General features: G+C 37.8%; 1 protein-coding gene and 1 non-coding gene across 9 annotated transcripts in view; one reads left to right on the top strand and one right to left on the bottom strand.

Moving 5' to 3' along the window:
• ARNT (aryl hydrocarbon receptor nuclear translocator) overlaps positions 1–24,778 on the top strand; it is a 71,465-nt gene extending 46,687 nt beyond the window's left edge. For 4 of the 8 annotated variants that reach the window (XM_049095899.1, XM_049095895.1, XM_049095898.1 and 1 more), the window contains 15 exons: positions 194–296; positions 1,437–1,502; positions 1,893–1,978; positions 3,733–3,803; positions 8,712–8,852; positions 11,245–11,319; positions 15,864–16,015; positions 18,311–18,421; positions 18,560–18,632; positions 18,820–18,943; positions 19,120–19,222; positions 19,607–19,754; positions 20,827–20,989; positions 21,838–22,004; positions 22,742–24,778. In XM_049095899.1, the coding sequence (XP_048951856.1) occupies positions 194–296; positions 1,437–1,502; positions 1,893–1,978; positions 3,733–3,803; positions 8,712–8,852; positions 11,245–11,319; positions 15,864–16,015; positions 18,311–18,421; positions 18,560–18,632; positions 18,820–18,943; positions 19,120–19,222; positions 19,607–19,754; positions 20,827–20,989; positions 21,838–22,004; positions 22,742–22,831 (1,673 nt within the window). In that variant the 3' untranslated portion in view covers positions 22,832–24,778. Of the gene's footprint in view, positions 1–193; positions 297–1,436; positions 1,503–1,892; positions 1,979–3,732; positions 3,804–8,711; positions 8,853–11,244; positions 11,320–15,863; positions 16,016–18,310; positions 18,422–18,559; positions 18,633–18,819; positions 18,944–19,119; positions 19,223–19,606; positions 19,755–20,327; positions 20,574–20,826; positions 20,990–21,837; positions 22,005–22,741 lie in introns of those variants that run through there. The other 4 variants (XM_049095902.1, XM_049095897.1, XM_049095900.1 and 1 more) reach the window with 3 other exon arrangements.
• LOC112665142 (U2 spliceosomal RNA) lies at positions 13,647–13,837 on the bottom strand. The gene has a single exon (XR_003140247.1). It is a non-coding gene; the product is annotated as a U2 spliceosomal RNA (small nuclear RNA).
• Positions 24,779–25,699: the final 921 nt, after the last annotated feature.

The raw sequence follows: 25,699 nt of genomic DNA, 5'->3' as shown, positions 1-25,699 counted from the left end.
AGATTCATTGATGGGAATTGAGATATTTTAGACTTGGAAAAAAATCCAACCCCTACTTGGTGTGTTCTTTTATAAGCATGGAGATTGGAGGACAGAATAGGATACTATTTGTCTTTGCCTCTAGTGTCTCTCTCCCTTCCTTTTCACCATATATAAGAACACACTCCAGACTGCTCTTCACATCATTTTTCAGGGCGTATCCTTGATCTGAAGACTGGAACAGTGAAAAAGGAAGGTCAGCAGTCTTCCATGAGGATGTGTATGGGCTCAAGGAGATCATTTATTTGCCGTATGAGGTAAGTGTCAGGTTGAGGATTGATATAAGAAAAATTAGGAGCAGAGGGTTTTTGTTTTTTTAAATAAAGCTTTTTTTTTTTTAAGATTATTTACTTATTCATGAGAGACACAGGGAGAGAGAGGCAGAGACATAGGCAGAGAGAGATGCAGGCTACCTGCAGGGAACCTGATGCGGGACTTGATCCTGGAGACCACAGGATCACGCTCTGAGCCAAAGGCAGATGCTCAACTGCTGAGCCACCCAGGCGTCCTGAAAAGATACCTCTTAAAGTCACAAAGTAAGTTCAGGTTATACAGTGGAAATTACCTACATTGTACTGAGAGGATGCTTATTAGAAATGATGAGTAGGATATTAAGAAAGGTTTCCTGAGAGTTTTAGAATTTAATATTATGTGACTTAGTGGTTTAGACTAACTTCTGAACCTAGACTGCTAGATTTGCCACTCATTATCTTCTGAAACCTTGAGCAGATTACATAACAACTTTGTGTTATGATTTCTCCTAATATTGGGAATTATATCAACCTCATAAAGTTGTTATAAGGGTGAGATAATATGTGTAAAGATGCTTAGACTAGTGCATTAAACTCTGTGTAAGTTTAATCTATTATTTTAAAGAAATGAAAGGAGGAAAGTAGAGGGTGGGAGAGAATGTCTCAATATGTGAACATGATCTATGTAGAGACATAGGTAAGAGCAAGATAAATAATAAGGAAACATAGCAAATAGATTGGGTTGTGGTATAGAACAGGAATGTGCAAACCACAACTCTGTGAATAAAGTCTTATAGGAACATAACCATGTGCGTTTGTTTATATATTGTCTATGGCTGTTTTTATGCTCTGATGGCCTAGTTGCAGTAAATTGTACGATCCACAAAAGCTGAAATATTTACCATTTGGTCCTTTACACAAAATGTATACTGACCCCAATGTAGAGAATTTCTGCAATTGAAGAATATATGGAACATTTTGAACTTCAGATTCTCGGCAGTTATAAGTTTTAGAAATATCAAGCCTGACTTCTTTCTCCTTCTGTGTCTAGTTGTATCCAGAGCCTTTTTTCCTGGCTGTTAATGGATGGAAAGTTATTAAATGGCACAGTTTAATTGCTTTTAATATCTCCGTTCTTTGAAACAGATGTGGCAATAGCTCTGTGGACCCAGTCTCCATGAATAGATTGAGCTTTGTGAGAAACAGATGCAGGTGAGATCCGAAACAATGAAAAACCAAAGAGATGGCTACATACTGGTAGAGATCATCATTTTTTTCAACTATCTTACTGTAGTACTTCCTTTAGCAGCCCTCACATTCATGCTTCACTTCCCAGTTATTTATTTTCTGGCAATATTTTCTGAACTTCTACAGCTTTGCTCATCTTATTTAAATAAGTTGCCCTACTAGTTCCTGCTGCAGTATCTTTTTGTTGCTTTACTTTGGCAAGGTCAGAAATATGGTGTTCACTTTTGGGGAGAAAGGTCAAAAAGTGATCAGTTTTCTAAACATGCAAGAGCCTAAGCTTAAAGGTACTAAGCCAGCGTTGCCTTTTAAATGCTATTGAGTAGGGTTTTCTCCTCACACATGTACTTCTTCTAGGAATGGACTTGGCTCTGTGAAGGATGGGGAACCTCACTTTGTGGTGGTCCATTGTACAGGCTACATCAAGGCCTGGCCCCCAGCAGGTAGGAAAGTTGGATTTCTCTTGTGGTGCAGCAGGTTTGTCACAGAGTCCGAGAAAGTTAGCTAACATTTATCATGTACCATGTATCATGTATGCAAAATGTACTTTGGTATAAACCATGATAAGAAAATAGGAAAAAAAAAAGCAGACTCCTGCCCCTTTTTTATATGCAGCTGGGGAGATGGATTACTCAGACTTGAAAATGATTCAGTGTTGGCTCTGTCACAGAATGGAATTTTTAAATGTTCAGATTCATAATAGTATATAATGAATACCTATTTTCTCATACTTGTTTGCAAAGAAACAGTTGGCGTTGAAAGCAGTTAATTTGGGAAAGCTTCCTAAAGCAAGAGCAAGACTTTGAGGGAGAAGAGGGAAATGACTTGATTGTAGTAACTTATAAGTGGGATACTCTTTTTAAAGGCTTTAAATCAAGATATGAGCACTTTAGCTTTATTAGAACTTGAAGTCAAACAAACTGTGAGAAGGGTGTTTGGGGTATGGGGATCAGCCTTTTAAACTGGTTTGTCAGAATTTCCAGATCCTACCACTTTATTACTTCCCTGCTGGATGGGTATAATTGGGAAGTGGGATTGTAGGGAAAGTGAAACTAAGATAAAAGGGGGAGGAAAGGTTACCACCTTCGGGAAGAGATTAAACTTTGCATTTGGAAAAATGGTTTGATTATGGCATTTTCACTTACTGATGGTATAACTTAGGGTAAGACGCTTGACCTTTATAAAAAGAACCCCTCAATTTTCTCATCTATAATTGGGAGATAATATATCCCATGTGGAATTATTTTGAGGATTAGATTTAGTGTAATAAAAGCACCTAGCCCAGTGTCTGACATATAGTAAGCATTCAGTAAATGGTAGTTAAATGTAATTAAGAAAAACCAATTTTAAGTGTAGTGACATTTGAGCTTTTTAGCTTATATACTGTAAAAACCATACATTTGTAGTATACATGGTCTTTTATACTTCTGTATTGCTCTCACAGAAATAATATTTTTCTTGATAAAAAGACAATATATGTGCAAAGACTAGGGAGAAAATGCAGTCTTTTTCCCTTTCCACATGTAACATTGAAACTTTGCTATCCTTTTTTCCAAAGGACATAAATAAGTAACTATTGGTGTTTGTTTAATTTCATTTTTGATTGTTTGCATATTTTAAAACCACAAGTTGGGCAAGACATTTGTTCTCTGCCTATGATATAGTCATAGAATAAATGACTGTCTTCATATATATTTGGTTTGGCCAGCATAGTTTTTTAGAATACTTTGAGTGGGACTTGTACTCTGCAGTTTGTTACAATTCATATGAGTAAAATATATGAATTAATACATATAAAAATACTTTTTTAAATAAATAATTTTATTTTTTATTTTTTTTAATTTTTATTTATTTATTCATGAGAGATACACAGAGAGAGGCAGAAACACAGGCAGAGGGAGAAGCAGGCTCCACGCAGGGAGCCTGATGTGGGACTCGATCCTGGGTCTCCAGGATCACACCCTGGGCCGAAGGCAGGCACCCAACCGCTGAGCCACCCAGGCGTCCCTAAAAAACTTTTAAAACAGTATCTGCAATATGGTAAATTTTGTGCAATTGTTTATTCTTATCATTCAGTACTCTATTGTTTTATATCTAGTCACTTCATACATACATCTGTTTTAAATCATTTTTATCTGAATTGAAGGTGATTGAGTTTGAGGTCCCTGTTAAACCTTTTAACTTCACCTTCTTGAAGGTGTCTCCCTCCCAGATGATGATCCAGAGGCTGGCCAGGGGAGCAAATTTTGCCTAGTGGCCATTGGCAGACTGCAGGCAAGTATGAATTTTCCATATTTGCATCATCTATTTTCCTTTTTCCATTCTTTCTTTTGCTTTCTTTGTACATTTTTAAAAAGGTTTTATTTATTTATTTATTTATGAGGATTTATTTATTTATTTATTTATTTATTTATTTATTTATGAATGAGAGAGAGGCAGAGACATACGCAGAGGGAGAAGTGGCTCCATGCAGGGAGCCTGATGTAGAACTCGATCCCAAGACTCCAGGATCATGCCCTAAGCTGAAGGCAGACACTCAACCACTGAGCCACCCAAGTGTCCCATACATTTATTTTTTTAATTTTATTTCCAGTATGGTTAATATATAGCATTACATTAATTTATTAACATCAATTTTATGAAGTGTATAAGTGATTTCACAATTTTTTTTTCTTTTTAAGAGAGGGAGAGAGGTGAGGGGAAGGGGCAAAGGAAGATGGAAAAAGAGCATCTTTTTTTTTTAATTTTTTTAAAAAGATTTTATTTATTTATTTATTCATAGAGACACACAGAGAGGCAGAGACACAGGCAGAGGGAGCATTTGTGTTGGGTTGTATAATGTCTTCTTTGGAGAAATATTTATTCATGTCTTCTGCCCATTTTTTAGTTGGGTTGTATAATTCTTTATATATTTTGGATACTAACTCTTTATTAGATATGTTACTTGCAGATATCTTCTCCCATTCTGTAGGTTGTCTTTTAGTTTTGTTGATTGTTTCCTATCTGTCCTTTTGCAGAAACTTTTTATTTTGATGTAATCCCAACAGTTTGTTTTTGCTTTTGTTTCCCTTGCCTTTGGAGTCATATATAGAAAAATGTTGCTGTGGCCACTGTCAAAGAAATTATTTCCTATTCTATTTTCGAGGATTTATTTATTTATTTATTTATTTGTTTTATTTATTTATTTTTTTCGAGGATTTAAAAACAATGTGTATTCTGATGTTTTTAGGGTGGAATGTTCTGAGTATATTCGTTAGATCCATCTGGTCCAATGTGTCATTCAAAGCCACTGTTTCCTTGTTGATTTTCTGTTTGGATAATCTATCCATTGGTGTAAGTAGGATGTTAAAGTCCCCTACTATTATTGTTTTACTGTCAATTACTTCCTTCATATTTATTATTAGCTGCTTTATGTATTTGGGTATTGCCATGTTGAGTGCATAAATATTTATAGTTGTTATATCTTCTTTTTGGATCATTCCTTTTATGATTATATAGTATTCTTCTTTGTCTTTTGTTATAGTCTTTGTTTTAAAGTCTATTTTGTGTGATATGAATATTGCTACCCTGGCTTTCTTTATACTTCCATTTGCATGATAAATGGTTTTCCAACTCTTGACTTTCTTTTTTTTTTTTTTTAAGATTTTATTTATTTATTCATAGAGACACAGAGAGAGAGAGAGAGGCAGAGATACAAGCAGAGGGAGAAGCAGGCTCCACGCAGAGAGCCTGACGTGGGACTCGATCCGGGGTCTCCAGGATCACACCCTGGGCTGCAGGCGGCGCTAAACCGCTGCGCCACCGGACTGCCCCAACTCTTGACTTTCAATCTGCATATGTCTTTAAGTCTGAAAGGAGTCTCTAGTAGGCAACATATAGATGGGTCTGGTTTTTTATCCATTCTGTTATCCTGTATCTTTTGATTGAAGTATTTAGTCCATTTTCATTGAAAGTGTTGATAAGTATCACCATTTTGTTAGTGGCTTTATGGTTTTGTAGTTCTTTGTTCCTTCTCTTGCTCTCTCCTCTAATGTTTGTTGGCTTTAATGACATGCTTGGATTCTTTCTTATTTTTTGCATACCTTTTACTGGTTTATTTCATGGTTACCATTAGGTTTGTGAATAACATCTTATGCGTATAGAAGTTTACATTAAGTTGATGGTCACTTATGTTTGAATCCATTCTTTATTCCTCTTCCCTTCACGTTTTAGGTATATTGGTGTCATACTTTACATGTTTTTATTTTGTGATTCCCTTAACTGATTTTTATAAACATAATTAATTATACTGGTTTTGTGTTTCCAGCTTTTCTTGCCCCTATTTATGATCTCAAAGAATCCCCTTTAACATTTTTTGTAGGATTGATTTTGTGGTCGTGAATTTCTTTAACTCTTGCTTGTCTGGGAAACTATCTGTCCTTTTGTTGTGAATGATAGTCTTGCTGGAGAGAGCACTCTTGGCCACAGGTTTGTTGGTTTGTTTCTTTGTTTTCAGCACTTTGAATATATGTTACTCCCTCTAGTTTTTTCTGAAAAATCTCCTGATTACTTTATGGTTTTCCCTTGTATGTAACTGTTTCTTTTTCCTTGCTGCTTTTAAAATTCTCTTTTTATCTCTGCATTTTACCAATTTAATTACTGTATGTCTTGGTGTGGACTCCCCTAGCTTGATTTTGTTGGAGGCACTTTGTGCCTTCCAGATCTGGATTTCTATTTCCTTCCCCAGATTTGGAGGAAGCTAGTATTTATTCAAATAAATTTTTTGCCCCCTTTTCCCTCTCTCTTTTCTTCTTTTGGGATCCCTATAATGTGAATGTTCTTAAGCTTGCTAGTGTCACTAAGTTCCCTACATCTGTTTTCATTTTTATTATTTTTTCGTCTCTCTCCCTCGCTCTCAAGCAAGCTTGATTGTTTCGCATTATTCTGTCCTCCTGCTAATTTGTTCTTCTGCTTTCTCTAGTTTACTATTTATTCCATCTAGTGTATTTATTTATTTATTTATTTATTCATTTATTTATTTATTTATTTATTATAGTCACAGAGAGAGAGAGGCAGAGACACAGGCAGAGGGAGAAGCAGGCTCCATGCACCAGGAGCCCGACATGGGATTCGATCCCGGGTCTCCAGGATCACGCCCTGGGCCAAAGGCAGGCGCTAAACCGCTGCGCCACCCAGGGATCCCTCCATCTAGTGTATTTTTAGTTTTAGTTTCAGTTGGGTTCTTCATCTCTGCTTTTTTTTTTTTTTTTTTAAATGTTTTCTTGTCTCTTTGTTAAGGGTCTCACTGAGGTCCTCCATTCTTTTTTTAAGTTCAGTGTACTTTAAATTCTCTATCAGGCATATTACTTATCTCTCTTTTGTTTAGGTCTCTTGCTGTGATTTGTCCTATTGTTTCATTTGGAATGTATTTCTCTGTGTCATCATTTTGTCTAACTCTCTCCCTGTTTCTATGTGTTAGGAAATTCAGCTACATCTGCTCTTGACAGTAGTGGCCTGCAGTACAATGTTCCCTGTTCACCAGAATCTGGTGGCATCTCCTATGCATGTTGCATGTGCCCTGCTGTTATGGCTGAGCAGCTTTTGCCTTTAGTCAAGTCATCTGCAATGACTCTTTGTCTGCTGTGGGCAGAGTTTGGTCCTTTTTTTGTTAGTGGGCCAGTCTTGGGCTACCATGGGCTTAAATTGAATCAGACCAGGCATTTGCCAGATGTAAATAGCAGTGAACTGCAGGAGAATGCAGGAGTGGGGGTGCACAGTATTAGCAAGGTTTGCAAGAGTCTCCTATGGGAGAAGACCTGGAGTTGAGTCTGGCTGGAGGGGTTGTGCCCACTGGTGTATGCATGGGTGGGGCTTGCTGTTAGCAAGTGAAGTAGCAAGTGTTGGTATTACACTGGCTCCTGCAGGTGTCCATGTGTTTGTGCTGGGGGTCCAGGGGAAGGAAATGGCACCAGCCAGCTCCTTTAGTCCTAGAGATGTTTCCCAGTGATCCCTGCCCCTCCAGCACATACTCTGAAATTAGTAAACAAATCTCCCTCCCATATACCCCAGGTGTTTTTCAAAATGCTACTTCTATGCTTTATCTCCATGGGCTTGTACGGACTTAGTTTCCTCTTGCCCTCTCAGCTTTCCCATGAGCCTGCTGATTTTTAGTGTTCCAGGTTTTAAGCCCTGCTGTTTGTAAGAATTCTTGAAATTTGACTCCTCTGGTTTTCAGAGCCAAATGTTACTGGGATTTGTCTTCCCTGTGGGGGCTTCATGGTGCCAGAGTTTGTTTTTTTCCCCTCTCAGTGCCCACAGAGCCCTTCCCTCCCGCAGATAGTCCAATGGGTCTGTTTAGTGGATCCATTTAGCTCCTGACTGCGTCTCTAATCTTCCTCCTCTCTTCAGTGTGGCCTCTTCTCTACAATTGGCTGTGTAGAGACCATTCTTCCAGTCTTTGGGTCCTTTTCTGGGTTATTCACACTGATATGGCTGTTATCTGGTTGTTTCTATGGGACAAGGTGAGCTTAGGCTCCTCCTACTCCATCATCTGCCCTGGAAATCTTATATCATCCCTTTCCAATAAGAAGAAATCTCCTTCAGGACTTATGTTATTTTTCTTTTACTCTGAATACAAATGAAGAATTCTGTAAAACTTCAGCTATTTGGAAGAACATGGGATTCATAGTTTGCTTCTGTTGATTAGCAGAAGCTGAAAAGGTTGAGAGAAGGAAGGATATCTTTTCCCCTCATCTTTCATACTGTGAGCTTTACAGTGCTGAATTTTTTATTCCTAACTAACAGGAGAAGAGAGATCTTTTAATTTTATCATTACATGACTGGAAAAGTGCAATTATTTTTATTCTTGTCATAAAACTAGGTAAGTTTCTTGGTTAATGGAGACTAGTTTTCCAATCTGAATAATGAACACAGCCTAGCTAAATGAAAGTGGGTGAGTTTTGGGTTGAATGAATTTTTATCTTTTTTCACAAAGTTGGTAAAGAGTACATATGTGGAGGTGGAACTAGGTCTCATGCCGTCTCTGATTGTGATTGCCATTTTTTTCTCTCTGAATATGATGTGAAAGCTCAGAAATTCCTAAAATTGGGAGCCTCATGTCTTTGTATATGACCATGAGGAGATGAGAAATACATCTGTTAAAAATGATTTCATTTTATCTTGTTTTTATCTCTTTACTTTCAGGTAACTAGTTCTCCCAACTGTACAGACATGAGTAATGTTTGTCAGCCAACAGAGTTTATTTCTCGGCACAACATTGAGGGAATCTTCACTTTTGTGGATCACCGCTGTGTGGCTACTGTTGGCTACCAACCACAGGTGAAGAGCTGGACCTATTACACCACTGATACTTAAACCTGTTTTCCCTTGGCTTTGTTCATGTTATTCAGTCATGTATTCCAGAATAGTCAAAGCTTATCAGGCCCAGATATGAAAAAGTGATGATCCTATTCTATCTGTAGCTAAATTTATTCTCAGCTTTCTACCAATGTTATTCATCCAATCTAGAAAAATATGGTTGTTCTCATGTGGGATAAGCAGGCATGAAGATGTGTGTATTTTTTGTTACTGATATTAATACAGATAATGATGCAAAAGTGTTGATTTTAATTAGTTATAATGGTATGACCATCATTAGGTAATTTATGTAATCACTTAGGTTAGGAACAAAGTAACCCGCAACATATGCAAGTTTGGCACCAGTTATTTTTATTTTATTGAGATTTTTCATTCAGCAGACCAAGTAGCTATACCAGACTTGAGAAATAAATCATTATATAGACTTTCAAAATTGTATGCCCAAGAGGGACTTCTGGCTGTGGCTCTGAAGAAGTTGGTTAAAAGATCTTGAAAAAGCATAAAGTTGGAAGATTTACACTGATTCAACACCACTTAAGAAGCTGTTGTCATCAAGGTAGTATGATATCAGTATAAAGATAGATAAACAGATCAGTAGGCCAGAATAGTCTTTTTTCACATTTACGATCAGCTGATTTTCAATCAAGATGTCAGGACAGTTCAATGGGGAAAAGATTCTTCCCAATAAGTGGTGATGGAAAAATTGGATATTCCCCTTCACAGAAAAGGATGTGGACTCTTACCCCATAGACAAAAACCTAAATGTTTAAGAGCTAAAGTCATAAAACTTCTAGAAGAACACAGGAGATTATCTTTGTGATTTTGAATCCAAGATTTCTTATATGACACTAAAAGCATGCTTCACAAAAGAAAAAAACCCATAAGTTAGAGATCATCAGAATTAAAATTTGTCCTCTTAAAAGGACACCATTAAGAAAGTGAAAAGGAAAAAAAAAAAAGTGAAAAAAAAAAAAATTGAAAAGGCCATCCATAAACTGGGAAAAAGTATTGCAAATCATATATCTGAAAAAGGATTTGTATCCAGAACATATAAAAAAACTCCTAAAACTCACTAAGGTAAACAGCCAGTAAAAAAGGATACAAGATTTGAATAGACATTTCACCAAAGAAGAAACATGAATGGCATATAAAAGATTCTCATCATGGGGCACCTGGCTGGCTCAGTTGTGGAAGCTTGTGACCCTTGATCTTGGGGTTGTAGGTTCCAGCCAATGTTGGACATAGAGATTACTTAAAATCTTAAAAAAAAAAAAAAAAAAAAAGACGCTCTTCATCATTAGTCAGTAGGAAAGTACAAATCAAAACCACAATGAGATACCACTGTATGTCCACTAGAATGGGCATAGTGAGCTACCACTATATGTCCACTATAATCAAAAAGTATTGCAAGAACGGGGAGAAATTGCAACCATTATACATTGTTGGCAGACCTGTAAAATGATATAGCCACTTTGGAAAAACATTTTGGAAAAATGGAAAAATAGTTTGTAAAAAGTGAAACATATACTTAACCCTACTACAAGCTAGCAATTCCACTTCTAAGTATTTACTCAAGAGAAATGAAACCTATGTTCATATAAAGATTTATATACAAAAAAAAAAGATTTATATACAAATGTTGATAGTTGTATTTTTCACAGTAACACCAAAGTGGAAAAACTCAAAATGTCCATTAACTAGTGAATGAATACACAGCTCTGATATATCCACATTAGAGAATACTACTGAGTAATAAAAAGAAATACACTATTGATATGTACAACAACATAGATGAGCTCCAGAAATCTTAAGTTACATGTAAGAAGTCAGAGACAAAAGACCACATATTATATGATTCCATTTGTATTAAGTTTCTAGAAAGGCAACACTAAAGCAGAAAGCAGGTTACTAGTTGGCTAGGAGGTTGGGAGCAGGTGTTGACTATAAACAAGCACAAGGAAACTGGGAGCAGTGGATGTGTTCTCAAACTGGATTGTGGTGATAATGGTGGTTACACAACTATATATAAATATGTTAGAAGCCATCAATTGTAGATTTAGAATGAGTGAATTGTATGTGTACATTAGACTTCAAATCTTTAAAATGCAGCTAAAATAAATATATAATGTTCTGAAAAAGAAAAATGTTTTAGAGGCCATTTGCCAGGCAGATTCCATATTCTTTGTCTTTTTTTTTTTTTTCTCTCCACACTTATTATAATCCTAGGCTAAAGACAGGAGAAATAAAATCCAAGTCCTAAAAAAAATAAATAAATCCCAAGTCCTTTTCTGATAGGCCAGGAATTTTAGATGATCATAAAAGTGCCCATCTTACTCTTCTTTTTCACTTTTAGGAACTCTTAGGAAAGAATATTGTAGAATTCTGTCATCCTGAAGACCAGCAGCTTCTAAGAGATAGCTTCCAACAGGTAACTTTTTTCCCTGGTTTGGATTTGAATAATATTTTTATCTAATATCTGTTATCATATTAATCCCTCAAACATTTATTAACCACTGCTTGAGTACTATGACAGGCATCATAATCTTATGTTCTTTAGTGCGTAACTTATATTTTTAAGGAATGGAAAAGGACCAGTATTTTGAGACTATGGATTATGTCCAAGGTACTTTGGCTTTGGCTACTCACTGTCTTGTATTTAGCTAACTGTATCTAAGAAACTTTTTTTTTTAACTTTTAAAAATATTTTATTTATTCATGAGAGACACAGAGAGAGGCAGGGACATAGCAGAGAGGAGCAGGCTCTCCGTGGGGATCCTGATGTGGGACTCCATCCTAGGATCCTGGGATCACAACCTGAGCCAAAGGCAGATGCTCAACCGCTGAGCCACCCAGGTACCCCTCTAAGAGACTCACTCCTTAAAGTACTTAAAATATTCTGGGCCTCACTGAACTGTGGATTGTGGTAGAAATATTCATTTCATGGTTCTTTTATAGATAAATGAGTTAACTCTTCACAAATAAGACTTTTCAATTTGTCACCATTAAGTGTCTAAATTTTATTTTATTTTATTTTATGTATCTAAATTTTAAACAGATTCTTGAACTGGTGGCTCATATCAATCAGCTTGTTCAACTTTAGCACCAGTCTTATCACCAGTGCTTTTCCAGAACTAATACCTTCATTGTGAAGGTCCATGAGTTTTTCCAATTCAAACTTGGGCTTCTTGAGCATTTTTACTTTTGTAACAAAGACATTGTATAGTGGACAAATAGATTGGCAAGCCTTTTCTATGTCTTTTCTGATGCTGTCTGAAATTGATTTATTGACTATTTTTAAGTCATTTGTCTGCACCTCTCAGGTCATAATTTCCATCATGTTTTTCCAAATTTGGCAGACCTGTTGGTACTAAGCATAAGAGGTCTTCTGAATCTGATTGTTGCATTTTTTAGTAAAACCAACACAAAATAGGGGCACCTGGGTGGCTTAGTCAAGTGTCCAGTTCTTGATTTTGGCTCAGGTCATGATCTCAGGATTGTGAGATTGAGCCCCAGGTCGGGTTCCTTGCTCAGCAGGTGTCTGTTTGAGATATTTTCCCTCCCTCCCTCCCTCCTTCTCTTCCCCTTTCCCCCTCTTCCTCTCTTCCCCCCTTTACCTTGTCCCTTCCCCCACATGATATGCAAATGCTGTCTCTCAAATAAATGAGTATTTTTTAAAAATTCTGTTAAAACCAACATAAAATAGAAAAAACAAATAACCATTGGTAGTCTTAACATCAACACGAGCTTTAAATCATCTGCCATTTTTTGACCATGGAATACATTTTGTCATTGATAAGATCCGTGCCATGGAAATTCAGGCAGTTTTTGCCCTGAACAACCTCAGTAATTAGCTTGAATTTTCTAAATGCAACTTTATCATTCTGCAGATGGCAAGGCTCACTTCAAAAATATGACCATGAAGCCATCAGATATGATTTCAGTTCCTTAGTTAGGTTCTTATGACTAGTGTTTTTCCAATATTTCTTTTCTTTTCCCAATATTTCTTATATTGAACATAGCTCATGCCTTCACATCATACCTCTGTTTTTCTTAGAAAATGGATCAACCACTTTCTTCTTGGCTTCCTTTTTGCCATTTACATAAGGTGCTTGTTCTTGTGATCCTCCATGGCATTGCTCAGGAAGCCAAAAGCAAGAATTAACCCCTAATTGTAAGCTGACTCTTTTTTTTAATTTTTAATTTATTTATTTTTTAATTTTTATTTATTTATGATAGTCACAGAAAGAGAGAGAGAGAGAGGCAGAGACACAGGCAGAGGGAGAAGCAGGCTCCATGCACCGGGAGCCCGATGCGGGACTCGATCCCAGGTCTCCAGGATTGCGCCCTGGACCAAAGGCAGGCGCTAAACCGCTGCGCCACCCAGGGATGGATGGATGGATGGATAGATAGATAGATAAATAAATAAATAAATCTTTAAGACACTAAAAAAATAGTCAACTTAAGTACAGGGAAGCAAATCTTAGGAGACAAAATCACTGAAGACAGAAATGAAAAGAAAGGAAAAAAAGAAAAAACACCATTTCCACCATTGGCATAATCATATTTCTATTTATGCTCCTCATACAGTGTAAGAAGATCATGGTGCATATAATACACACTTCCCCCTCCAGGAGGCTGGACACAAGCCACCCACTCACTTAGTTGGAGGCAGAAACATTCCAGTGCATACAGTCCCACATGATATATTCCCCCTGTAGCACAAGTTGACCTTAGACATCTAAGTATTCCCCCTGAGGTGGGAGCACTATTCCTGGAGGTATTATAATACAAGGTTGATGCATGGAGTTTACAGAACAAACTTATATTCCATCTCCCTGCTCCAAAAATCCATTTACTATATTGTCCTTGGATAGAGGACATATCAGATATTAAACTGATATGAACAGAGACTACACTTGATCTTAGCCAAAAGGCCAAGGATAAACTGTTATTTTCAGGCACTAGATTCAGAAAATATCTGGTGAATTTAATTTCAGTACAGGTTTGACTTTAGGAAGCAATTTTTTATATTAGGCTAATTTCCCTCTTTGAGCCTCAGTAGTGTTCTAACATATTCAATAGATATAATAGCAGTACTTAAATTCAGAGTGTTGTTAGGAAGATTAAATAAGACAATATGTTTAGAGCATATAGCCCAGCTTCTAGAGAAAATCAGATGATGGCAGTAAAATGCCTGTCACCTGAACCCTCAGCATTACCATTCCATGTGCTCAGCTGTACCTCACAGAAGAACCACATTTTGTATATGTGTGGATTCAGGAAAACCATTCTGAAAAACTATTCTATTTTTTTTTTTTTTTTTTCTGAAAAACTATTCTGACTTCTCTTGAATCCATTCAAAACTAAGGACATGACATGGACCTTCAGCAGTGTGAGAAGAGATTATACAGTATATTTTAAATCCTTGAAAGTCCTAATTCTGACAACTTTGGGTCACAGAGCATCATTTTATCACTTCCAGAAAATGTTTATTCCAAAATAGCTTTAATGACTCCTATAATAGTCTACATAATCTCAAGGTTATTATTCTGACATTAGTTGCTACTGTGATTTTAGGGTACTTAGATAAGGGTGCTTTTTAATGTGTGGTCTCCAGCCTTTAGGTGCTGATTTCCTGATTTTGATATTTCTTAAGTCTAGTTGGATTTATATTTCTTTCTCAGTAATAAATTTAGTTATATCCAACAAAGCTTGTTTTCTGTCTGTTATGGTTACTGCAGTGTTGTATTTCACACTTGATTTGTGAAAGGTATGTGTGTATATGTATATATAAAACGTGCCATTTTATTATTGCAAAGTGAAGTGTGTCCCATTTTCTGCTGTAATTATTTCTCAGTCAGCTTTAATGTCAGCAGTTATTTCCACCATTAGCAGCTTAAACACAAGTGTTACCGCTTTTTCTTAAAAAGTGTAGGTATTTTGGAGCACTGGACTTATGCTTCATTAAAATAGATATATACCTCAGTAAGCAGGTTTTCAAATCCAGTACATAGTTGTGTACCAATGTAATTATATTAATTCTGTATATATTACACAGTGAGCACATGCAAAAATTAAAGAATGATTACTATTGTTTAAATTCAAATATTCAGGGAGGCCTGGGTGGCTCAGCAGTTGAGCATCTGCCTTTGGCTTGGGGTGTGATCCTGGAGTCCCAGGATGGAGTCCCACATCAGGCTTCCTGCATGGAGCCTGCTTCATCCTCTGCCTGTGTCTCTGCCTCTCTCTGTGTGCCTCTCATGAAGAAATAAATAAAATCTTTAAAAAAAAATTCAAATGTTCACATCTCACTTCTTTATCATGTTAAGTGTTGATGTTCTGAAAAAAAAATAAAAGCACATAGTCCAGTGCTTGACATATAGTAACTACAAAATAAATAATAGCTGCTCATACTATTTTTTTGTTAGGGAGGAAAGGTCAAGATAATTTTCTATTTCATAAAACTAGACACTAAAATCTAAGATGATTTTCTTTTAAAAAACAAAAGCAAAACAAGACTAAAGCCAACTTAGTTTTATTTATAGAAACCTACATGGGTGCTGTGAAAACAAATTCTCAGGCTTAGGGGAAGACCTAGGATTGAGGAGCAACATGTAAGCTATTTCAATATCAAAGTACAAATTTCTACTTTAGACTTGTAAAGCTAGATCAACATATCTTTAAGGAACTTCCCAAGCGAAGTGGGGAAACAGTCTTTATTCTGGAAAAAATTGTTACTCCTGTATGTGATCAAATAGCTATTTGAGACTCTAGGAAGAATTATAAATATACCTTCTTGTTATTTAGCACTTAGCTTTCACTCCCCCTGTTGTTTTGTCAGTAACGTTGAAAGAGACTGGTACTTCAAGGACTGTAACACATGAATCTTAGGGTGGTAGAAATGGGGAATTGAAAAAAAATTCTAAAGAAAATTTTTTGTGGGTTTCACTGATAACTTGAAAACTTTTTCAGGTGGTGAAGTTAAAAGGCCAGGTGCTGTCTGTCATGTTCCGGTTTCGGTCTAAGAACCGAGAATGGCTCTGGATGAGAACCAGCTCCTTTACTTTCCAGAACCCTTATTCAGATGAAATTGAGTATATCATCTGTACCAACACCAATGTGAAGTATGTACCATAAAGGCTTTTTCCAGTGTTGGGATTTCTCATGGGGCCAAGTCTGCTTAGCCATCAAGCTGTCTGCTACTCTTCTGCCCTTTGTAGTGGTAAACACCATTAGTTTGAAGTTCCTCATCTTGGCAGTTTACTACACAATAAGATTTTTAACAAACAGTACTTTAGATAGTAAGTTCTGAGATGTGAAGGGTTCGTATTTCAATTTTATGCTTAAACTCTTTCTAGAAAGGATATCGTTTTATATACCAGTTCATTGCTTTATCCTGGTAGAATTTTCCCCTAGAGCAGGTATCTGCAAACTCTTTCTGTAAAAGGCCAAGGTAATAATTATATTAGCTTTGTGGGGGCATATGGTCTCTATTGAAATTACTCAACTCTGCTATTATAACATGAAAAGAGTCCTAGACAAATGAAATGAATAAAGATAGCTATGTTCCAACAAACTTCTATTTACAAAAACAGGCAGTGGACTGAATTTGGCCTATGGACTGTAGTTTTCTTTGCTTTTGAGCATAACTATATCTGTTCTGTTCCTTGATTCCTTTCTGTTTGGGCTTTTCCTTCTCAGCTTTGTAAAAACTAGTTTTATTGATTTTGTGATAGGTTGCATGATAGTGCACCCATTTAAAGTATATAATTTTTTTAGTGTGTCACAGGGTTGTACAACTATTACCACAATCTAATTTCAGTACATGCTCATTGCCCCCAAAAGAAATTCTGTATTCATTAATAGTCATCCTCCCCACTCCCCAAGCCCTGTGTGACAACTAATCTATTTTCTGTTTCTCTAAATTTGTCTATTCTAGATATTTTATATGAATGGAATCATAACAATATATGAGTCCTTGTAACCAACCTCTTTTGCTTAGTATAATATTTTAAGGGTTATCTCTGTTGTAGCATTTATTTGTACTTTTTTTTATTGCCAAATAATATTCCTTTGTCCAGGGATACATTTAGTTTATCCATTCATTAATTGATGGACATTGGGTTATTTCTACTTTTTGACTATTTAGAACACAGCTATGGACATTGATATACCAGTGTTTATGTGGATATGTTTTTATTTTCTTGGGTATATACCTAGGAGTGGAATTGCTGGGTTACATGTCAACTCTGTGTTTAATCTTTTGAGGAACTGCAAAACTCTTCCCAAAGCTTCATCCTTTACACTACCATCAGCAATGTAATTAGTGTTCGAATTCCTTCACATTTTTACTGTCGCTTTTATTATACCCATTCCAGTAGAAGTCAATTGTCAGATTATTTTTTTCCCATTTAATCTATATATATAGAATTAGCCCTGAGCCTATCTCTTGAAGATCTGCTTAGAAATGATTATCAAGTATAAGTAGTAACCTGGTAACAACATTGAGTCTGTGTCCTTCTACTTTTAGGGCTTTTAAAGTTTAATTCTTTTCTAATTAGTGTAGCAGAGTGAATTGAGTTAGAAATTGTACTTATTTAGGACTCAGGTATATGGTCATTGGCAGTGTAGTGTTTTTGCATCTTTATATTACAGAAAAACCATTGTTTTGTATTTCCATTTTGTTTAAATTTTGAAATTTTAAGTACTTTTAGAACTTGTTTTTGTAAATAATGTTCACATTTTTATGTACCATTTTTCCACCACAATTTAATTCTTAAAATTTTTTAAATAAATATTTTTTACAGAAAATTTGGAAAGTAGAAAACTATAGGGAGGCCTGGGTGGCTCAGCAGTTGAGCATCTGCCTTTGACTTGGGGCGTGATCCCGGTGTCCTGGGATCCGAGTGCACATCCGGCTCCCTGTGAGGATCCTAGCCTGCTTCTCTCTCTGCCTGTGTCTCTGCCTCTCTCTCTGTGTCTCTCATGAATAAATGGACAAAATCTTAAAAAAAAAAAAAAAAGTATGGAAAACTATAAAGAGAAGGGAACAAATTCTTACTATGCAGAGAGTCTTTGTTAATGTTTGTGTGTGTACTGTTAGTTTTTTTTACTTATGCTTTTTAAAACCCCAGGATATGGATACACACATATATACCAACTAGGTATTGAGTCCCTAGGAGTTAGACCCTATACTGGATAAACTCTTACACCACAGGACATAGTTTTTGTTTGTACCTCATTGTCCATGGTATGAAATATTTGCTGAATTTTAAGTCATAGGTTACTTAAAGGATTAGATTTCAAAGGAGAATTTATTAGTTATTGCCTCACCTACAGGTGAATCTATGCAGCTTTCTGTACAAATAGTGCTAGATCCTTTTTTCCCCGTCTGTTCTGTCTGCTCTTCATTTTCCCAGGAACTCCAGCCAGGAACCAAGGCCTACACTGTCCAACACAATCCAGAGACCACAGCTAGGTCCCACAGCTAATTTACCCCTGGAGATGAGCTCAGGGCAGTTGGCATCCAGGTGAGAAACAATAGAAGAATCATCCATTCATCAGTGACTCACCGTGGGGAGTAGGCATCTGCAATCCCATTTGTTTATTTTAAGCCCTTCCCCCACATTAAAAAAATCTTTCTCTCCTCACTGGTCTTTAACATATAGGCAACAGCAACAGCAAACAGAGTTGGATGTGGTATCAGCAAGAGATGGACTGGCTGGCTTCAATCATTCCCAGGTAAGTGTGTCATCTTTTTTTTTTTTTTTTTTTTTAGTGTGTCATCTTTTAAGAGGACTATGAGCATTTCCTTAAGAAATGTCCCCCAGGGCCATTTAGAGTGTATGTATATCTTTATGTGAATGTTATGGTTGTTGAATTGTCGTGTTAAATCTTTTCATGGTATTTTTATCATTGTAACATACAGGTTTCTGTTCAGCCTGTGACAACCACAGGGCCAGAACACAGCAAGCCCCTCGAGAAGACAGATGGTCTGTTTGCCCAGGATAGAGATCCAAGATTTTCAGAAATCTACTCCAACATTAATGCAGGTATGTTTCTTCCGTATTCTCCTTTTAAATTTTCATTTAGATCACTTATTGATGTGCCTGCTGTTGCCCAACATCCTTCCACTTAATCATAATACCTCATGAGAAAATAGGAACTTGCTGAACTAATGTACTACAGCCCCTTGACTGGCCCTCCCCCCACTCCTTTTGGTCCACAGATCAGAGTAAAGGCATCTCCTCCAGCACTGTCCCTGCCACCCAACAGCTATTCTCACAGGGCAACACATTCCCTCCTACCCCCCGGCCGGCAGAGAATTTCAGGTGAGCCCCTTATGTATGTGCTGCTTTACAGGGCAACTGAGGCATTCAGTTGCTAAATCCAAGTTTTATTCTTCCCTAGCTTTCTCTGATTATTTCAGACAAAGCAGTAGAACTTGTAAGACTTAAGATGAGGCAAGCTGCTTTCCTTCCTCCTATTTCTTTGCATCTGTCCTGTTGCTATGTTATAGGTTCCATCTCTGTGTGTCCTGATTGGTCTGTGACTGTCAGTTTTTCTCATTTTTTTCCAAATTCTGTTAACCAAGTTTTCCTTAACCCCAGGGAAGTCAGGGGGACCTAGGAATAGCACTAGATTGTTCTGTGATTCCTAGATTTTGTGGTAAACCCATCCTTTTAATCTTGTACTGCACTATTTGTTCACTCTAGAAATAGTGGTCTGGCCCCTCCTGTAACCATCGTCCAGCCATCAGCTTCTGCAGGGCAGATGTTGGCCCAGATTTCCCGCCACTCCAACGCCCCCCAGGGAGCAGCCCCCACTTGGACCCCTAGCACCCGCCCAGGATTCTCTGCCCAGGTAAAGCTTCTCTTCTTTTTTTTTTTTTTTTTTTAATTTTTTTTTAAAATTTATTTATGATAGTCACAGAGAGAGAAAGAGAGGCAGAGACATAGGCAGAGGGAGAAGCAGGCTCCATGCACTGGGAGCCTGATGTGGGATTCGATCCCGGGTCTCCAGGATCGCGCCCTGGGCCAAAGGCAGGCGCCAAACCGCTGCGCCACCCAGGGATCTAAAGCTTCTCTTCTGTCTGTCCCCCGTATACTAGTTTTTGTTTGGTTGGTTGGGCTTTTTTCTATTGTCATCTATCTAGATATCTTCTCAACCCCCACCCCCTACCTTCCAGTTTTTCTCTTTATTGGGAGTAGCTAGATAATTAAAAACAAATAATCCCCAAATCTCAGAGTATGGTTCTCACATAGTCGCATTTATTCAGAATTACTCACCTATAACACATTAAACAGATTTGATTTACTGATTTGTTTTGGAGTCAATTCTGAGTTTCTATTTTGTACTGTTTAAAGCTAATATTTTTTCATATATTAATATATGCTTATATTGCACAGTAATATTTTATTTGTTTATTTTTAAAAGATTTTATTTATTCCTGAGAGACAGAAAGAGGCAGAGACACAGCCAGAAGAAGAAGCAGGCTCCACGCAGGGAGCCCGATGTGGGACTCGATCCCTGGACTCCAGGATTGCTCCCTGAGCCAAAGGCAGACGCTCAACCACTGAGCCACCCAGGCGTCCCATTATTTTAAATAAAGAAGCCCAAACCAAAAAGCACACTCCAAAATTGTTATATGCAATATATCTCAAAAGCATAAAAGGAAAATAAAAACTGGAAAAATTTCTTACGACTCTAGATGTATATAGTTTATTAATCTCATAGTTCTTTGCTTTTACACTTTGTTATACCTGCCTAAAGGTAGTGTCGAAGGAGATTGGCATTAATTAGAAGAAATAGTAAGAAATAAATGATGAGCTTGGCTCAGAAGAATCCAGTGATTGACAGATGGTTGACTCATAGGAATGGCATGTCCAATAATGTTAATGTTCCATTTGTTGTTCTCTATCCCTTTCTCTTTCAGCAGGTGGCTGCTCAGGCTACAGCCAAGACTCGTTCTTCCCAATTTGGTGTGGGCAGCTTTCAGACTCCGTCCTCCTTCAGCCCCATGTCCCTTCCTGGTGCTTCTACTGCATCACCTGGTGCTGCTGCCTATCCTAATCTCACCAGTCGTGGATCCAACTTTGGTGAGTTTCAGATTAGAAAGGAGGGTAACAGGAAAGTGACACCACTAAACAGAAAGGATTTAGTAGTTAAAACAGTTTGTTTGGGTCCTGGGTACACTGACCTAATTGTGGAGAAATGCAAAGTGACAGTCCATTTGGAATTTAAAATCAATTAATTAATTAATTTTTAAAAAGATTTTATTTATTTATTCATGAGAGACACAGAGAGAAAGAGAGAGGCAGAGACACAGGCAGAGGGAGAAGCAGGCTCCATGTAGGGAGCCCGATGTGGGACTCGATCCCAGGTCTCCAGGATCAGCGGCGCTAAACTGCTGAGCCACTCGGGCTGCCCTGGGATTTAAAATTTACCCACATGAAAAAGGCGTATTAAAAAAAAAGAAAGAAAAAAAAGAAAAAGAAAAAGGCGTATTTAAAAAGTGCATAAGGTATTATATATTAAATGATAAGCAAATTTCGTCTAAATGATCAAAGGACTCTTTGGAAAGGCTATGCAAAGAAGAGAAATTAATTTGGGCCAGGTTTTGGAATTGAGGAGGCATTGATTAACAGAAGAGCAGAAAGTATCTTTTTTTTTTAAAAAAAAAAGATATTATTTCTTTATTCATGAGAGACGCAGAGAGAGAGAGATAGAGAGAAAGGCAGAGACACAGGCAGAGAGAGAAGCAGGCTCCATGCAGGGAGCCTGAAATGGGACTCGATACCGGATCTCCAGGATCAGGCCCTGGGCTGAAGGTGGCGCTAAACCGCTGAGCCACCTGGGTTGCCCTGAAAGTATCTACGTGCTAGTTTCTCCTCTCCAGTGGAGTTACTAGCTTAAAGTTGGTTGTTGTTCCTTACTGTATTTCTAGCTTCCGAGACTGGACAGACTACAGGACAATTCCAGACACGGACAGCAGAGGGTGTAGGTGTCTGGCCACAGTGGCAGGGCCAGCAGCCTCATCATCGGTCGAGTTCTAATGAGCAACATGTTCAACAGCCATCAGCACAGCAACCTGGCCAGCCTGAGGTCTTCCAGGTGAGAGGTTGAAAATCAGACTTCAGAAATCAGAAACTGGTAGAGAAAGGGTCAGAGGACAGAGATAGAGAAGGAAATATGCATGTGGCCTGAGGTGTTGGGAGTATGTGGGATAAGACGGAGTGGGCACATACAGGGATAAATGTCATTAACTGGAACAGCCTTTAACCAGACCATCTTTAGTGATGTGAAGCACCGTGAGAAGATGTTAAAGGGAATCCTTTTAGCCCATTCAAGGAGGCCACATCCCCACTGTACAGTAGCTTGGGTATAAACATACTGATTATAGCTATAAGAGCCCATTTACCTAAGTCCTGAGGGGACTGAAAAAGCATATAGAATAATCTTAGGACAAAAGAAGAGCTTGTTTAAAACACAGGTTGAAAGAAAGCAAAACAGATTTGGTAGAAAACAAATACGGTAAGAGATAATTCCATATGTGTTCGTGGGGAGTATATGAAATGTGGCAAGCAGATTTTTCTCTTTTTGAAAAATATAAAAGACTAGAAAAGAGGAAAAATGTGGAACTGTAGGAGGAAACCAGAGAAGGGACTAGGAACCAAAGTTGTCATCTAAAGGAGTCAGGGAGTTTCTGGGAGTAGGGAAGGCTTAGGGAGCTCAGCCCCACAGAAACTGTGTGGGGTCAGGAGTGATGCTTTAGGGGAATTCTAGGAAGAAGCTCGCTAAATGTGAGGGATTAAGGTGTGTGACTAGACTTGCTCTGTTTCTCTTATTAGGAGATGCTGTCCATGCTGGGAGACCAGAGCAACAGCTACAACAATGAAGAATTTCCTGACCTAACTATGTTTCCCTCCTTTTCAGAATAGAACTTTTGGGGTGAGGATAAGGGGTGGGGGAGAAAAATCACCGTTTGTTTTTAAAAAGCAAATCTTTCTGTAAAGAGAATAAAAGTCCCTCTCCCTTCCCTTCCCTCACCCCTAATGTGTACCCCCCTTCCTTTTGGCCTTTTCTTGCCCTTCTGCCTCTGAGATAACATTTATAGAAGAAATGGGGTGAATCCTGAAGGCTTTAGGGATCCTTTGAAAAACTGAGGCTGGGTAAAGTTAAGAATGCCTTTCCTTATGTCTTTCTGATTTGTGCAGAAATGATTTGTGCTAGGGTCAAGAGGCAGGTTAGAGAACATGACACCCACTATTTGCCTTCAATACTGTGGCTTGTTTTTGGAAAGAAATTCTGAATAAGGTGGGGGAGAAGAGAAATGTCCTCATATTTGAGGACCACGAAACATGGTAGGTATGTATAGGGCTTTAGGAAGTAAGCATAATAAGCTCTTTCTGCTGCCTGGTGAGCGAGGAAGTTGAGAGAGGGAGAGGGAGAAAGAGAGTGTGTGTGTGTGTGTGTGTGTGTGTGTGTGTGTGTGTTTGTGTGTGTGCGCGTGCGCATGCGCACACACACATATATATCCACACGTGTGTTTCTGTGTTTGTTTCTTTCTCCCTATTAGGGAGTTATGCAAAATTTGTCCCAGATTTTATCTTTGTTTTTCTGTATATTCTTCAAAGAGTCCTAAGGAGTTAAATCTTCTATGTATTTTCCACTTAGTATTGCAGCCAAAGAGTATTTAAATAAATGTCTTTGCTGCACTTACATCTATGCCCAGCCAGTATGCAACTGTAAGCAGATATATATAGTCTTCTGTTGATGTGGTTGGTTTCTTATCAAACATATTTAGTGATAAAGCTGGGTCAGTCCCACTTTTGGTGCTCTCACCTTATATGGAAGATCTGCAAATATTACAGATGTTTAGGGTGGGAAGATAAACCCCTTTCAAAAACCCCATACTTGGCCATACTTGCTGCATTTTTCTGTCAGAATCACATATGATGTGTGTTCTGTAGAGGTTATTTCTGCATGGAAACTCAACTTCTTGGATTAGCAGTCCCAGTGAAATCTTCACTGCTGGAGTTCAAACCAAATACCAAACCTTCTTGCAAAGTAGCCTCTTTAATCCCATTCTCAATTCAGTCTGGTTAGAAATTGAGATTTAGGTCTTTTCTGGACCTATAGTTCTCACCTTTTGCTCCTTCCAATCATAAGATTGGATTTTTCTTTATGATGCAAGAGAATAAATCCACGTGATAGATGGAGCCTAGACTCCATTCCTTACAGGGTCACTGAGTTAACTATAGCCATATAAATGCAGATACCGGTTACTACTCTCACTCTTTACCTTCCTCAGGTAACAGTCATGTCTATCAGCCCCCCCCCCCTTTCTTTTTGATTGGCTCAGGCCAGTATCTTAAGTGAAAGACTGAAATAAGGAGAAGACATATTAAACATAGCCATTGGAGACTGAGGAGCACAGATGGCCTTAGGAGAGGCTGAGAGAGCATCATTACTGGGTTTCTCTCCCTTTTGTCTCCAGTCTGGTGCCAGGTAGTGGAGTTGAAAAGGAGACTATTTTTTTATTCTATGTGCACACATACCATATACATATATATTTATATCACAATTTAAGAAACCAAAAAGTTGAGTTTCCAATGGAATCCTTGTTTTTTAATAATTGACTGTTTTTAAATGTGATCAGGACTATAATATTGTACAGTTATAGGGCTTTTGGGGAAGGAGAAGGGAGGGAAAAGATGCTCTGGGGGTTTTGTTTCTGCTTTTCCTTCAGGGTTTTATTTTTGATTGTTTTGTTTTTTTCTTGTTGGCCGTTTCTGTACTGCTGGCATCTATGCTGAGCTTTACAGTGGCAAAAATAATGACATGTAGCAAAGATTTTAAAACAAAATATTTTTTCCTTTTGTAAACTTTGTTGTGTTGTGTGGTCTTGATTGCGGCTTTATTATTCCTTTCCAGCTCATAAACAACAAATACCCACAACTAGTTGAATCCATAGTCCATAGTTTGAACACCAGATATGCAAACATAAGGCACAGTGTGTCTATAATTTCAGGATTCAGAAATCATAGGGCTCTGATCACTCAGCACTCCTTGGTTGTCCTCCTGATCCTGACTCATTCTGAGTAAAATCAGCAGGGACATCTGACCATGAGACGGGGGTTGGGGAATTGCCCAAGTCCTCCAGAGCAGACAGAAATGAGATTTGAGACCGATAAAGCACATCAGATTCCTTGCCCTAGTATCCCCTGCTCTCCTGGATGAAAAGGATATATGAATGAGGAAATTTAAACCGTTTGGGTCTGGACTTGGTTTCCTTCTAGGACCATGTGGTTCATTAAGAAATCTTAAAATTTACAGGCAGGCATAAACCTATATTCTTGAAGGTCTTATGTGTGCAGTCCAGCTAGAAATTGAATCTACCGCTGTGTATAAGGACGGTCTTTTCCTCTTCCCCCATCTCTATTTGTGGAAGAAAATGGGAGTTTGGGGATGTGGTTTAGGGACTGAACTAGACTCTTATGATCTGTCACATGCCTAGATGTTGTCGGAATCATTTGGAGAAGCTCACATGACTGGTCTTGGATCAGGGATTTTAATAATTGAAACAGATAATGTTCAGGCATCCCACCATCTGAGAATTAGAGCAACAAAGAAGTCACATGTCAGTGCTTATGGCATTGATTCAAGTGAAGTCATTAATTAGGAATGCTGTTTTTGGTTACTTTTAGAACAAGTTTCATCTGGACATTTGGGCATATCCTTCCTCAGCAAAACTGTATTAAGCTGGGAGAGCTATTGATAACTTTTAGCCAACAAGCTTATAAACT

Source organism: Canis lupus, chromosome 17 (assembly GCF_003254725.2).
Source record: "Canis lupus dingo isolate Sandy chromosome 17, ASM325472v2, whole genome shotgun sequence".
NCBI lineage: Eukaryota > Metazoa > Chordata > Mammalia > Carnivora > Canidae > Canis > Canis lupus.
Note: the sequence above shows the minus strand (reverse complement) of the source record. Positions and strands in the feature narration are given on the sequence as shown.